Source organism: Poecilia latipinna, unplaced genomic scaffold (assembly GCF_001443285.1).
Source record: "Poecilia latipinna isolate Pla-1442-1.1 unplaced genomic scaffold, P_latipinna-1.0 Scaffold134, whole genome shotgun sequence".
NCBI classification, from domain to species: domain Eukaryota; kingdom Metazoa; phylum Chordata; class Actinopteri; order Cyprinodontiformes; family Poeciliidae; genus Poecilia; species Poecilia latipinna.
The window spans coordinates 384,076-396,363 of NW_015112750.1; the positions used below are offsets into that span (position 1 = coordinate 384,076).

At 36.7% G+C, this 12,288-nt stretch overlaps 1 protein-coding gene across 6 annotated transcripts in view; it reads right to left on the reverse strand.

Moving 5' to 3' along the window:
- The window catches only part of LOC106945224 (DNA (cytosine-5)-methyltransferase 3A-like), a 55,390-nt gene extending 43,357 nt beyond the window's left edge, over positions 1–12,033 (reverse strand). For 2 of the 6 annotated variants that reach the window (XM_015028772.1, XM_015028769.1), the window contains exons 1-2: positions 11,557–12,030; positions 5,845–6,063 (exon numbers count right to left, since the gene is read on the reverse strand). In XM_015028772.1, the coding sequence (XP_014884258.1) occupies positions 5,845–5,913 (69 nt within the window). In that variant the 5' untranslated portion in view covers positions 5,914–6,063; positions 11,557–12,030. The other 4 variants (XM_015028768.1, XM_015028766.1, XM_015028770.1 and 1 more) reach the window with 4 other exon arrangements.
- Between the last annotated feature and the right edge of the window lie 255 nt (positions 12,034–12,288).

The following is a 12,288-nucleotide window of genomic DNA, read 5'->3' on the forward strand; positions in this document are numbered from 1 at the left end:
CCCCCGACTAAATCAGGGATTTCCCCCGATTCAGCATTCAACAGGCTGCATTGGGCTACGTCAATGCAGCCTGTTGAATGTTACAGGTAGCCAATCAGAAAGCGGGATTCTCCTCCTGCTTTCTGAGGGGAAATTACGGAGGGAAATCCCAAACAGCTGACACAGCACAACCTGAAGTCCAGCGGACATCAGAGATGATATGTGGAAACAACATTAATATTTATTTATTTATTTATTTCGTGCAAAGAATATAGAAATGACAAGGAGAGGAGTTGGAGCCAAATTGCTACCGCAGTTGATAAACCTGGTAAGTTTTCAGCTGTTCTTCGTTAATGTGACATAAATAGGTTATAATGATTTTCATTCAGTCAGGACTACGCTGACTCTAGCCACGTGCATCACAGGTAGATTCTAGTAAAGCATCGTTTAATGCCTGTTTTTAAAATTAGTTACCTGGACTTGTAGCCATTACTTTGTGCCCATGTTGCTGGACACCACAGGGCACTACGAACCCGATCGAACCATTATACCCAGGTTTTCTGTCAGGTTTTGAAAATGCGCCGACAGTCCGCCAACAACTCGTGTAGTGTGTGCTGGACATTACACTAAGGAAGAGCACCGGAGTTCAGCCTTTTTTCATTCAGTGTCATCAACAGAAAGAGAAAAAGACAGGAAGAGATGATAAAGCCGATAATTAAAATAAGGTCGATAGGTTTAATTTATCGTGTGATTAATTGATTTATCGTTTATCGCGGCAGGCCTACAGATAAGCTAACCGTATACTGGAATTCAAGTTGCAAAATTTTATGCACAAACTTATTTTTTGTTTTAATAAAGTGTGGAACCTTATAGAATTGTTTTCGATAAATGTATTTGTTCACAGTGTCACTTAGAATTTAAACAGAATCTCTAAACTGTTTCAATGGAAAATTTGGTTTGTGACACTGAAAGATTTGCATCTCTATTTTGAAACCATTTGCATGGTAGTGGTTTTAATAATCTCCTATGATTTAAAAAATGAGTTTCGCTAAAATTCTGTCACTGACTGTTTGTCACCTACTTACTTAATTGCAAAAAAAATATTTCCACATTTACAATCAGCCAACAAAGCCTTCTTCTCTACCGCCGTAAAACTGGTTTCCCTCAAGAAAAAGTGATTTTAGTGTGCAACATACTGTGGATCAAAATCCAATTTAGTCCACATGTTCTGTCTTTCATCCGCCTGGTTCAGTAGGAACAGGAGTGTGAGCAATGTTTTTACCAGACCCAAGAGAACAAGAAAAAGAGCCAAATAAAACAAGCTGCACCTGCTCTACCTTAAGTTAAGCAGTCAAACTGTAATTAAATGCCATCAAGCTGGAGATGATGTGTGCCACTTCTGTGAGTGTTTTAGGCCAACAGGAGTTTGGCTCCTATGTGGATTTTATTGCATATTTTCATATAGATCTGACAGCTCATTATATGCGTCTCTGCCTCAGGCACAGACTATATGAGAAGACCAGAGAAAAACATTAGCTGACTCCAGCGTTGAGGTGGAAAAGGCGGCCCTAGATGTGAAGAATAAGAGCAGATTTAGCAACAAACTGGAAAATTATGAAGAATGAAGGTTTGTGTTTAAGACCCCGTCCGAGGTGATTTTAGGTGAATCCACAAAAGGTTTTGGTAGTTTAGGCTGTGCTTCCACACGGATTTGGCATCTTTTGAGAGCAGAAACGAAAATTTTTTAAACCGGGTTTCAGAGTGGATATATCTCAAAATGCAGGAGTTTCAATTTCGTGAGTCGAAATCGAAAATCCGTCTCTCTCTCTCTCTATCCCACATGTGTGTCATTCTCGCGAATAAACATGGCGAAGTTTGGTGCTTTTTGTGCCGTTCTCGGTCAGCATCACAGCGCCACCGACTGGCCCGGCATACTTACTACAATCATTTTCAGTCTTGTTGCATCCTGTCATACGTACACACCCTTTCCTGTGTTAAGTTTAAATACTCTTTGGTCACAAATATGAAAAAATCTTATGCACCACATATTCACTTAATTATTTTTTTATGTAAACCATTCATTTTATAAGTATGCATGACTCTGTGGCCCATCACACAAAATCTCAAAACTTGTATGTTTTGAGATTTTAATTATGATTAAAATCATAATTTTGATTAATTAATCAAAATTATGATTAATTAATCATAATTAACTAATTATGATTAATGTTAATTTTGATTAATTAATCATTACATTTTGTTTTTTATTTAAATCAGAGTTAAGGAAGAGAAAGAGACAAAACTGACTTGTTTCTTGCCAAATAGTGAACCAAATCTGCCCTCATCTAACTTTCGCCTACAGTTGCAAAATTAAACATTTCAGATTAAGTTACTTTGGATAAAATATGTAGCTAAACAGATTTGGCAAGAAACTGGTAGTGCATAAGCCTTTATTTCTTATTTATAAGGTATTTACAGATTAACTGCAAACTATTTATTTTCCATTTACACTGAAAAGTGGAAGCTGTATTGTTTTTTTTTTTTTTTTTTAAGCTGCAAAGAAAATGCCTTAAAATACAGTTCATGTCCGGCAGTTTTGGTTCCATCATTCTGGAGTATTTTTCTACAGACCTCTCATTAAAGCCTCTGGACAAAGGGCATCATATGGTGACAATGGTGTGGTTGCTACGGTGCAGAAACTGCTTAGCAACTGTCTCCGGCAGGGTCGCGGTGCTGACTAAACACTGTGATGTCACTTCGTTGACGACCAGCTTAGCAACCGGCTAAAACGACTAATGGCTCCATGCCTGTCTGCCTGGTGCTGTGCATATGCCAGTGTCACGATGCACACTCAACGGCATATTTACTCACATTTTAGCAATATGCAGCACAATGTTGTGCTGGAAAATGTTATCAAATCAAGTCAAATATAAGCTTGTAGAGAAAAAAAACTGAAAAACCTCCAGCTAGGGCTCTAAAAAGTATGCCAACAGACTGAGAAACCAACAATGACCATTCTGGCTGTATATCTTTGGTCTATTTCTGTCTCCCGGCAGGTTATTTTAGGCAGTTTCTAGGCAACCAGACTGCAAACCAGAGGAGGCAGAGGAGGATCCCATCAGCAGCAGACAGCCTGTCCTCTTTCCCCAACCTCCTTGTCCTCCGATCAATCTCTCTCTTGTCTTTCCTGTGGCCTTGTTTCCTACATCTCCATTCTCATCTGGATTCTCTTTGTGTTTTACTGTGAATCTACTGTTCCAGTTCATCACAGTCTTATGAATCAATCATTACAACAAAATACAAACACAGTTTATCTGGATTTTAGCTACGAAGCAACCCGTGAATCTTTACACAACAGAATTGATGCAATATTCCAGATTGCAGCTTCAAGGACTTGGAGACAGGATGAAGAATGTTTTTCCACATGATCAGTTTCATATAATTGCAACCCCCAAGGCAAGTCTGCTGACAGCCATCAAAGTCTGTTAGTAGCTTGTAATATATACGATTACTAGAGCTGGCGGACAGACAGAAAACATATAGCAAAGATAAATTGGAAAGGTTTAAGGTTTGCTGGGATTTATTAATTAATCCAAGCTGAAAATACTATGATTATGAAGTTTAAACTTCAAATTACTTAATTTAGGAAAGCAAATACATGTTCTTTAAGCTGTACACTGCAAACATTCAAAATCTTATCTAATCTCTAGAGGAAATATCTAGTAAGACAAAACTAACTAACAAGAAGGTTTTCAGCAAGAAATTGGAGCTTGTTTAAAGTACTGGGTGGACTGGCAGATTATTTCACTTATAACATGGGAAAATATCTTGTTTTAAGTTAAATAATCTGCAAGTGGAAGTAGTACTTTTTCATTAATATAAAAAATTTTGTGACTTAAAACAAGCTGCTTTGTCTTACAAGTTAATTTTGTCATTTCAAGTTTACTAAGATATTTATTTACACTAAAATACTTGGTAAACTATTGTTTTTTTGCAGTATACTTAAAACCAAACACAAAATACAAGATTAAAGTAACTTAAACATAAGCAAAATGGTTATTTTCTGGTCCCACAAAGATGTTTTTTTATGTCACCATCGGAGTCAGATGTGGATCTTCATGAATTTCCCACATCGCTGTCGCAGCAGCTTCCCCTGGTTTGTCTCTGGGCTTTCCTCGAGTCTTTGTTAGAGATCTCAGGAAGTTTAAAAGAAACAGCTCTATAAGGGAAACTTTGCTTTGGCTCTCGGCCAGCGTGAGAACATGGAAGTAAACGAGAGAGACAGCTCTTTATGTGGCTGTTGTATAGAATGAACTTCAAACTTCTCCCTGATTTATGAGGACCGCCCAGAGCTTCGGGGGTGCAAGTGAAAGAAACCATTTTTCACCTGTCGGACTGCGTGCTAACATTTACGTGCTCATATGTGTAAAAGAAAGAGGGAAAAAAAAATAAAGTTCCTCATGTCTACCACATGTTGCAAAGGATGTGGAAAGCAAAACGGTCTGCAGAGAATGTAAATAAATAACTCCAGGTTTAATTATTACAAACTCTCATTTGCCTGCCAGGCTCTTTTGTGTTTCTTGGCTGACACAAGATCCTTAACGGAGAGCAGCAGTGTTAATGACAGCTGTAGTAAGAGACGTGACCAGTGTAACATTAACCAAAGCTGCAAAAATAGCAGCAGACGTCCTGCACCTCTACATATAAGAAAAGAAGCATTGAAAATAATGGTACAGCATTAGGACAAGGTGCAACATTATCATAAGATTGGATATAGTTAGGGGTGGGTGATATGGCTTAAAAATAAATGTTATTTTTTTATCATACTAGATCTAATTTTGAACTTTAATCAATTTTTTTCTTGCTTTCTTTAAAAATACACATATATTTAAATAGTAGCTTTTATTTCAGTCACCCCTTCTCTGAGCTGAACGAAGGAGTATTACAGTCAGGCAACAAGTTTTTATTATTCAGAAGAATATAGTCATAGTATTAGCACAAAGACATAATTTTACCAGGAAAAACGTCTTAAAATTACGAAATAAAAGTTGTTCTGGTAATAATTTTAACGTGTTAAATATTTAAGTCTTTCCATTAATTATTATCTGTAAAACAAATACCAAAGTATAACTTCACAAGATGCTCAACATTCCTCACTTAATTTTTTTTTTTATTTTTTGCGTTGGAGTTCTACAACAGAGCTTTAGCACCACTCTAAGAAAATGAAAATAAATAAATAAATTACAAATAAAGTTGTATGACAATAAAGTCAAAATAATAGAAGAATAAAGTTGAATTAATACAACAATAAAGTTGTATTATAATGAGAAAAAAGTGTTGTTACAACTCTATTTTCCTAATATTATGACTTTATTCTCATATTATTCCAACTTTATTTTTGTACAACTTTATCCTCGCAATTTTTATTTTTTATTTGCATGGCCCTAACACTGTCGTACTGTTCTCATAAAATTACTACTTTATTCTCCTAATATTACGACTTTCCTTTAATTAAAAAAAAGTCTTAGGCTGGCCCTGATATTCCATCACAGATCTGACTTGAATTCAAAGTCCAAATAAGCAGAAGCTGCAAAACACACTTGTGAAACAAGATGGCCGCCTTGGGCGCAATGACATCACGCTGAACTACCCAAAGAGTGTGTTGGTGAAAAAAAATCCATATTTTCCAAAAGCAAACAATTCAATGAATCAAACTGATTTATCGATCAGCCTTAAGCTCACCATTACAATCATTAACTAAAATTCAAGTATTTGTCATAAAAAATACAGCACTATTTGGCAGACAAAGCGTCACAGAGCATCTTTTTGTCCATTTAGCTAATAAGAGCAGCATGTTAGTCTCACCAAGTCGTTGGAAGTGTCATTCTCTGGCGTCTGAGGCGGCTCGGCGGCGGCAGGACTGTTGGACGGCATGGCAGGAAGCGGCTCTGTGACACCAACTTTCTTAAGAAGAAACACCGAGCAGATCAGAACATGGAGAGGGTCTTCAGAAACTCCAGGTGCAGCTTCATTCAATCTGTCGGTGGGTTGAAGGTCTCTCTTTCTTTCTGGCCTTACCCTCTCCTGAAGGAGAGAAAAAGAAAAAAACAAACAAGGTAATGTGAGTAAAGTGTCAATCTCCATTCAAGCACGTCACTGTCTCCTTTCATGACCAGTTCAAGCCACAATTCCCTCCGATGCACACAAGCAAACACAGACGCCAAAACCTGGAAGCCACGTCTGCGCATCAGTTACATGTTTGCCCCTGTGAATTACAGTTGATGGACAGGAGCAAAAAGAAACATCCAAACTCTTAGCTGAAAATGGCAAAAACACCCACAGGTGTTCTCTAGAGAAACTAATAGTGAGAGTAGCTGTCATCACAGCTGTCAGAGAGACTGATGTGGCTATGAAAAACTCTCATTTACTGGGCAAAACAGCAGTAAGAACCCATGGGTGTCCAGTTACCAATAAAATAAAAGCCTCCTCCTTTTATCTGAGAACAAGTGAATGATTTTGACTTTTGTTTTTGGAAGTTTGTGAATGAAGCGATGAAAATAAGAAGGGGATGAAAGAGCAGCTTTGGTTGTTTTTACAGTTAATCTGATTTGTGTATGAAACAGACTCACTGACATGTATTTTTGACAGACTTTTGGCTGGCAGGAACCATTTAAGGTATTTTTTATCAGCCGTTTCACCTGCAGCCTTATTGCAAATCAGCCATGTATGTAAAAACAGAAACCAGCAATTCTGTTTCTTTCAGTCTGAAAACTCTCAAAAAGAGGGAAAAAAGGAGTTTATCACCTGCTTGGTTATCTGTACCACCATCTGACTTCATATTTGGCTGAGGGGAAGGAAACTGGGTTCCTCCACGTTTATCGTGTGGAAATCACTGTCCCAGATCCAAATTATCCAGATATTTCATTACTCTTTTTAAACATGTACAAGTATGAAGGTAGAAATGACATTGAACTGTATCTATGTATGGATGGATGGATGACACATGAACAGATACTCGAATGGATGAAAGGATGAACAGATACTTGGATGGATAGAAAGATAGATAAATGGAAGAAAGAACATATATTTGAATACATGGGTGGATGGATTGATGAATGAATGAATGGATGAAAGGATATTTGGATGGCTGGATGAACAGATGGATGGTTGGACAGATATTTAGATGAATGAATTCATATTTGAATAAATGGATGGATGAACATGGTTGGATACGTGGATGGATAAACAGATGGATGGATGAATGTCCAGACCAGGTTGTCCACCCGGCAGGGTGGAGAATAGTCCAAACAAAACATCTTTAACATTCAACTGAAAGACCAAGATCAGAACTGCATTAATAAAACAGATTACGTACTAAAAACATAAAATGAGTGAATGTCCATTCTGTGAAATTCACTTTTTATCAGATTTATAAAAGTCGTCCTTCCAAAATGTTTAGATTTTATGCTGCTGCAGCTTAAAGTGAGCCATTTATAATTAACTTATTTCCCAAATATCTACATTAAAACCGAGTATTAAAGGTGTCGCATGATGATGAACGTATAAATAAACTCAAAGCGGGAGTCAAATGTGCTGCTTATCTGTTCCTAACAGAAAACCAGAGCAATGAGTCTGGCTGTGCTCACGTTGCATTGTACAGTATGGCCTTACATCCCCCTACTGTAAAGACAAGCTACAGCTGCCAAAAAAAGACAGGAGGGTGGAAACTTTCCACAGAAAGATTGTACATAATCCATCCCAACACTCCTGGAGCTCCCTGTACGAGCTCCAGGCAGCTGGCCAAAGTAACTCCTCCAACTTTGGAGTATTTAGGTCACAGGCACACACCTTGTGCTTTCAGAGCAAGTTACTATTCACTAATTTGAATTGTTTCAAGCTTCATGACGGCAGTGGTTTAAATTAGACCATAGTCAGAGGCCCAGGCAGAAGCCTGCGCTCGCTGGTGGGAGGAGGAGAAATAGTTGAGCAGAGAAAAACCTTCAGTGGTATGTAAAGGTGGTGACAGTCGAGGAGGCACAAAACAGGAAAGTCTGTTGTTTTTCACAATAAAAGCAGACATTTCCTACACTTCCAGTACACTTCCATGATAATCTCTTTCCAGGGTTTGTACACTTTTCCCAAAGTAAAATTCAAGCATTTTTCAAGCATTTTTGAAATAAGCTTTCAAACTTTTCTAGCATCACTTTGGAGATAAAAACAAACTACAAAACTGAATTTTACCAAGTATTTCTGGGTCTAGTTTGTAATGCAAATATCTGAGTCCACTTGAAATAAGACGAAACTAACTGAAATGGAACTTTTCAGCATGATGTAGGAACTTGTTTTAAGTAAATATTTCCAAAATATTGAGGAAAATGTGCTAGTTCCATTGTCAGATTACTTCACTTATTACAAAATGTTTTTCCCATTATAAGTGAAATTATCTGCCAAAGGAGGTAATACTTTTTTCATGAATATTAAATAATTACTGACTTAAAACAAACTCTTATTTCTTGCTGAAAAGCTACTTGTAAGTTAGTTTTGTCTGATTTCTACTGGACTAAGATATTTGCACTAAAAACTAAACAAAAACATGCATTCTCACATACAAAATGTATTGCTGTTATTAATGTCTTGTGATAGTATTCTACTAAAATACAACAAAAGTTTATGTTTTGAAATCTCTCAAACACACCATATACACCTGACTGGTCTGACAACAAAAGAAAAATTACCAACAAAATTACCCTAATTTCACTGTTTAACATATAAAACATTAGTCAACCTTTATTTCAATTACAAAGATCATCAATAAGTCATTTAGACAGTTAGTCACTGTCTAATTGACATTATAAATAAAAATTAGCGCGATCATTTCCATTTGGACTACAGTCGTTAGAGATGTAAATACTTGACACAAAGTACAAAGTAGTTAGTTTGCATTACCTGCCACTTTTGCCTGTTTTCCCTGTCTAAACTGAATTATTAAATATAAATTTTGAATACTGAAACTTTAGAATCCATTTTAATTATTGTTATTTCAGTTGTTTTGTTTGTTTATTTTGGATATCTAAAATGTTTTCCAGTTCCAGTGTTAAATATTCTTTTTAAATTGGCGGGGGGGTTTATCTTTTGCCATTATTATTAATAGACTATGTGAACTGATCTCAAAATTTGCAATAATTTCTGGTACAATTTATCATCTAGCAAAATGTGTTATTGTGACAAGCCTAGCAAGAATAATAAATAGTCATTACATTGAAACAATCCAAACAAATCGTGTTAAGGTAAATTACCTTCCTGCTAAAATTAAATGACTTCACATCAAAACACACTTCACTGCACCGCATCTGAGCCAGACAGACTGTGGAGCATTGAATTAATAATTTACTAATGAGAATGATAAAGTGAGTTATAATTTATTGAAAATGCTTAAAAGTGTATCAATGCCTGAGTTTAATACTATTGTTTATATTAAATCCCTCCTTAAGACTGCTAAGCAGGGGTGTATCCAGGCGGTTTCTAAAGAGGGCAAAATGGGGGCCAGAGATGATTCACAACATGGAAGAATCAAAGATTGACATAAACTTTAAAATATAAAACACATAAATAAATCTGATGAATTGAAGCCTAATCTGAGGTAGATTATATAATTTTAGTAATCGATTAATCTGTTGATAACTTTGGCAATTAATCAGATAAAAAGAAAATGGCACATTCTGTAGATTTTTCATTTAAACCGTTTTGATATATTAGAAATATGTAAAACATGCAAATAATTAAATTCCTTTTATAAATAAAAAAATAAACATTATATTGCCTAAAATGCAGCACAATGGAGTTTGCTGGCAAAAATCCAGAATTTGATCTGAAAGTAATGCCAGAGGAAACTGATATAAAGATGGCAACTTATATTATCAATTTTGTAACAAGGGAAACTTTTTGTACTGCATTTCATGTGGGAGGATTTTATATATATATATATATATATATATATATATATATATAGATAGATAGATAGATAGATAGATATAATGGCACTTTCTATTGACTTGTTTTAATCTGTTGCACTGATCTTGTTACTTGGACACTTTATGTAGCCTCATTTTTGTCAGGACACATTCTTTTGCTCTTTACTTATAGAGTACTTTTTGTTCTCTTGTTTCTGTTTGGAGCTCTGAAGACATGTCCTTTCTGCTATTATTAGCACATTTAAAATCCAACTGTTTAGCATTTAAGTATATTGGTTCGAGAGGTGGGTAGAGTACCCAAAAATTGCATTCAAGTAAGAGTAGCACTAAAAGTCTACTCAAGTATTGAGTAGACTTTTAAAAGTCTACTCAATACTCAAGTATTGAGTAGACTTTTAACCAAAATAATTTGAGTAGCTTATCAAATTATCAATCATTTAATACTTAAAAAACTACATCATCAGACGGACCAAAATATAAAGTTAAGTGGAAATTTTGGTATTTTAAGGACCAGAAGGACAATAATTCATAAAAGTAACAAAAAATAACAGAATCAGGCAAACAAAATGTTTTTTCCAAATCAGTTTCTTTAAATATAAAACCTATGAAACTTTAACAAAAACTGAGGGTGTGTGTCTTTGTCTTAAAACATTTGTTTTTCATTCAGTAGTTAGAGAACCCCAAAATTTCACTCAAGAGTAGAGATAGGTAATAAAGAAATTATTCAAGTAAAAGTAAAACTACTCAGCATGTTACAAATATTCCTAAAAGTTTTTTGTTTTCAAAAAAGTTACTCAAGGGAATGTAGATGAGTAAATGTAAGTAGTTACGTTACAACTATGGTTGTTACACATATAAACAAACGTAATAAACTGTTATTAAGAGCACAGAAGAAATTGAACTGAGTATTGCTGTAGAAAACTTGGTAAACTCACTTGGCTTTTATTTTAAAAGTCCACTGTGGAAGTACGGTGATAGTAGTTTCTGCTACTTTGACGAGCGGACAGCTTTATGACAATTAATATTGGGAGCGACCTCAGGCGGCCTTTACCGGACAACCTTTTAAAAACGGGACTAATCCCGGCGGGGCTTTGCGCAGGGCGGGCAGCCGGTCACAGACACGTGTCTTAGTGAGTAGAGACGATCACCATTAGTAGGTCAGGTACGAAAAAAAACCCGCACACACACACACACACACGGGGCCGCGTTTCACACCGAATGCACCCGTTAACCCCGGACAGGCGCGCTCCCGGTACTCCCCGCTAGCTTCCGCGCACAGTTCCTCGCACCGATGTGTCTGTCTGCATCTGCTGGCCGCTGAGGACGGAGCGCTCCGGTTTAACGTTACACGAAGAGGCGGAGGGAGAGAGGGGCTGCGCACCGGACATCTTTAACGTCAGTAACGAGATCGCCCGGTTGCTTTGAGGCTGCTCTCATCGTAAAGAAAAAAAAAACCTCTTCAAGTTCACTCGCCCTGTGTACGAATCTCCCCGTCTTCACATCATTTGCTAACCAACGGTTCGGCTCCGGAGCGCGCGAGCTATTACGTTAGGAGTCGGCCGTTGCTAACTTGTGACGGGCTGAAAATGTAATGTTTTATATTTACCGTGTCCTCCGTCCCTCAGCCGCCCACGCAGTCGCCCCACACGGTCGTGGCTCTCTCTCCCACGCTTCCCTGTCGTTCACTCTTTCTCTCTCCCCCACTCTCACTCTCTTCTCCCCCCTCCTCGCTCTCGTGCGCCCGCAGCCGCGTCTTCTCGCGCGCACACCCTCGCTTTCGCGAGCCGCAGTATGGCAAGCCGTTAGGACAAACAATGAGATGTAGATTGATACCGTGTTCTAAATCAGGGGTGTTCAAAGTGTGGCTGCCCTTTAAATGTTTTTAACAAACAAATTAAAATGTTCTTAAAATGTAAACTTCGACACAAATATTTATTTTCAACACAGTTAATTTCTATTTGCTATAAATGTACAATAGTGCCTCTGGTTTAATGAACTGTTTGTGCCCAACCCGTTTTTATTTTTTGGTTCAATATGACTCAGGTGTGAATTAGGACTATGGTAGATAAAAAGAAAGAGTAAATTTCTGCCAGAAAACTCAGAAATATTTAGATTAATCTTAGAAATTTTCAAGAAAAACCAAGGAAATTTCTGAGCTTGTAAAATCAAAGAAATGCTGGCAAAAACTCAAATTTTGTGATCTTATAAGAAAAAATAGGAAGTTTCTGAGCTTGTAAAATAAAAAAAAGCTGCCAAAAACTCAAATTTTGTTATCTTATAAGAAAAAATAGGAAGTTTCTGTGTGAAAAGTAAAAAAACATTCTAGAAAATTTCTGAA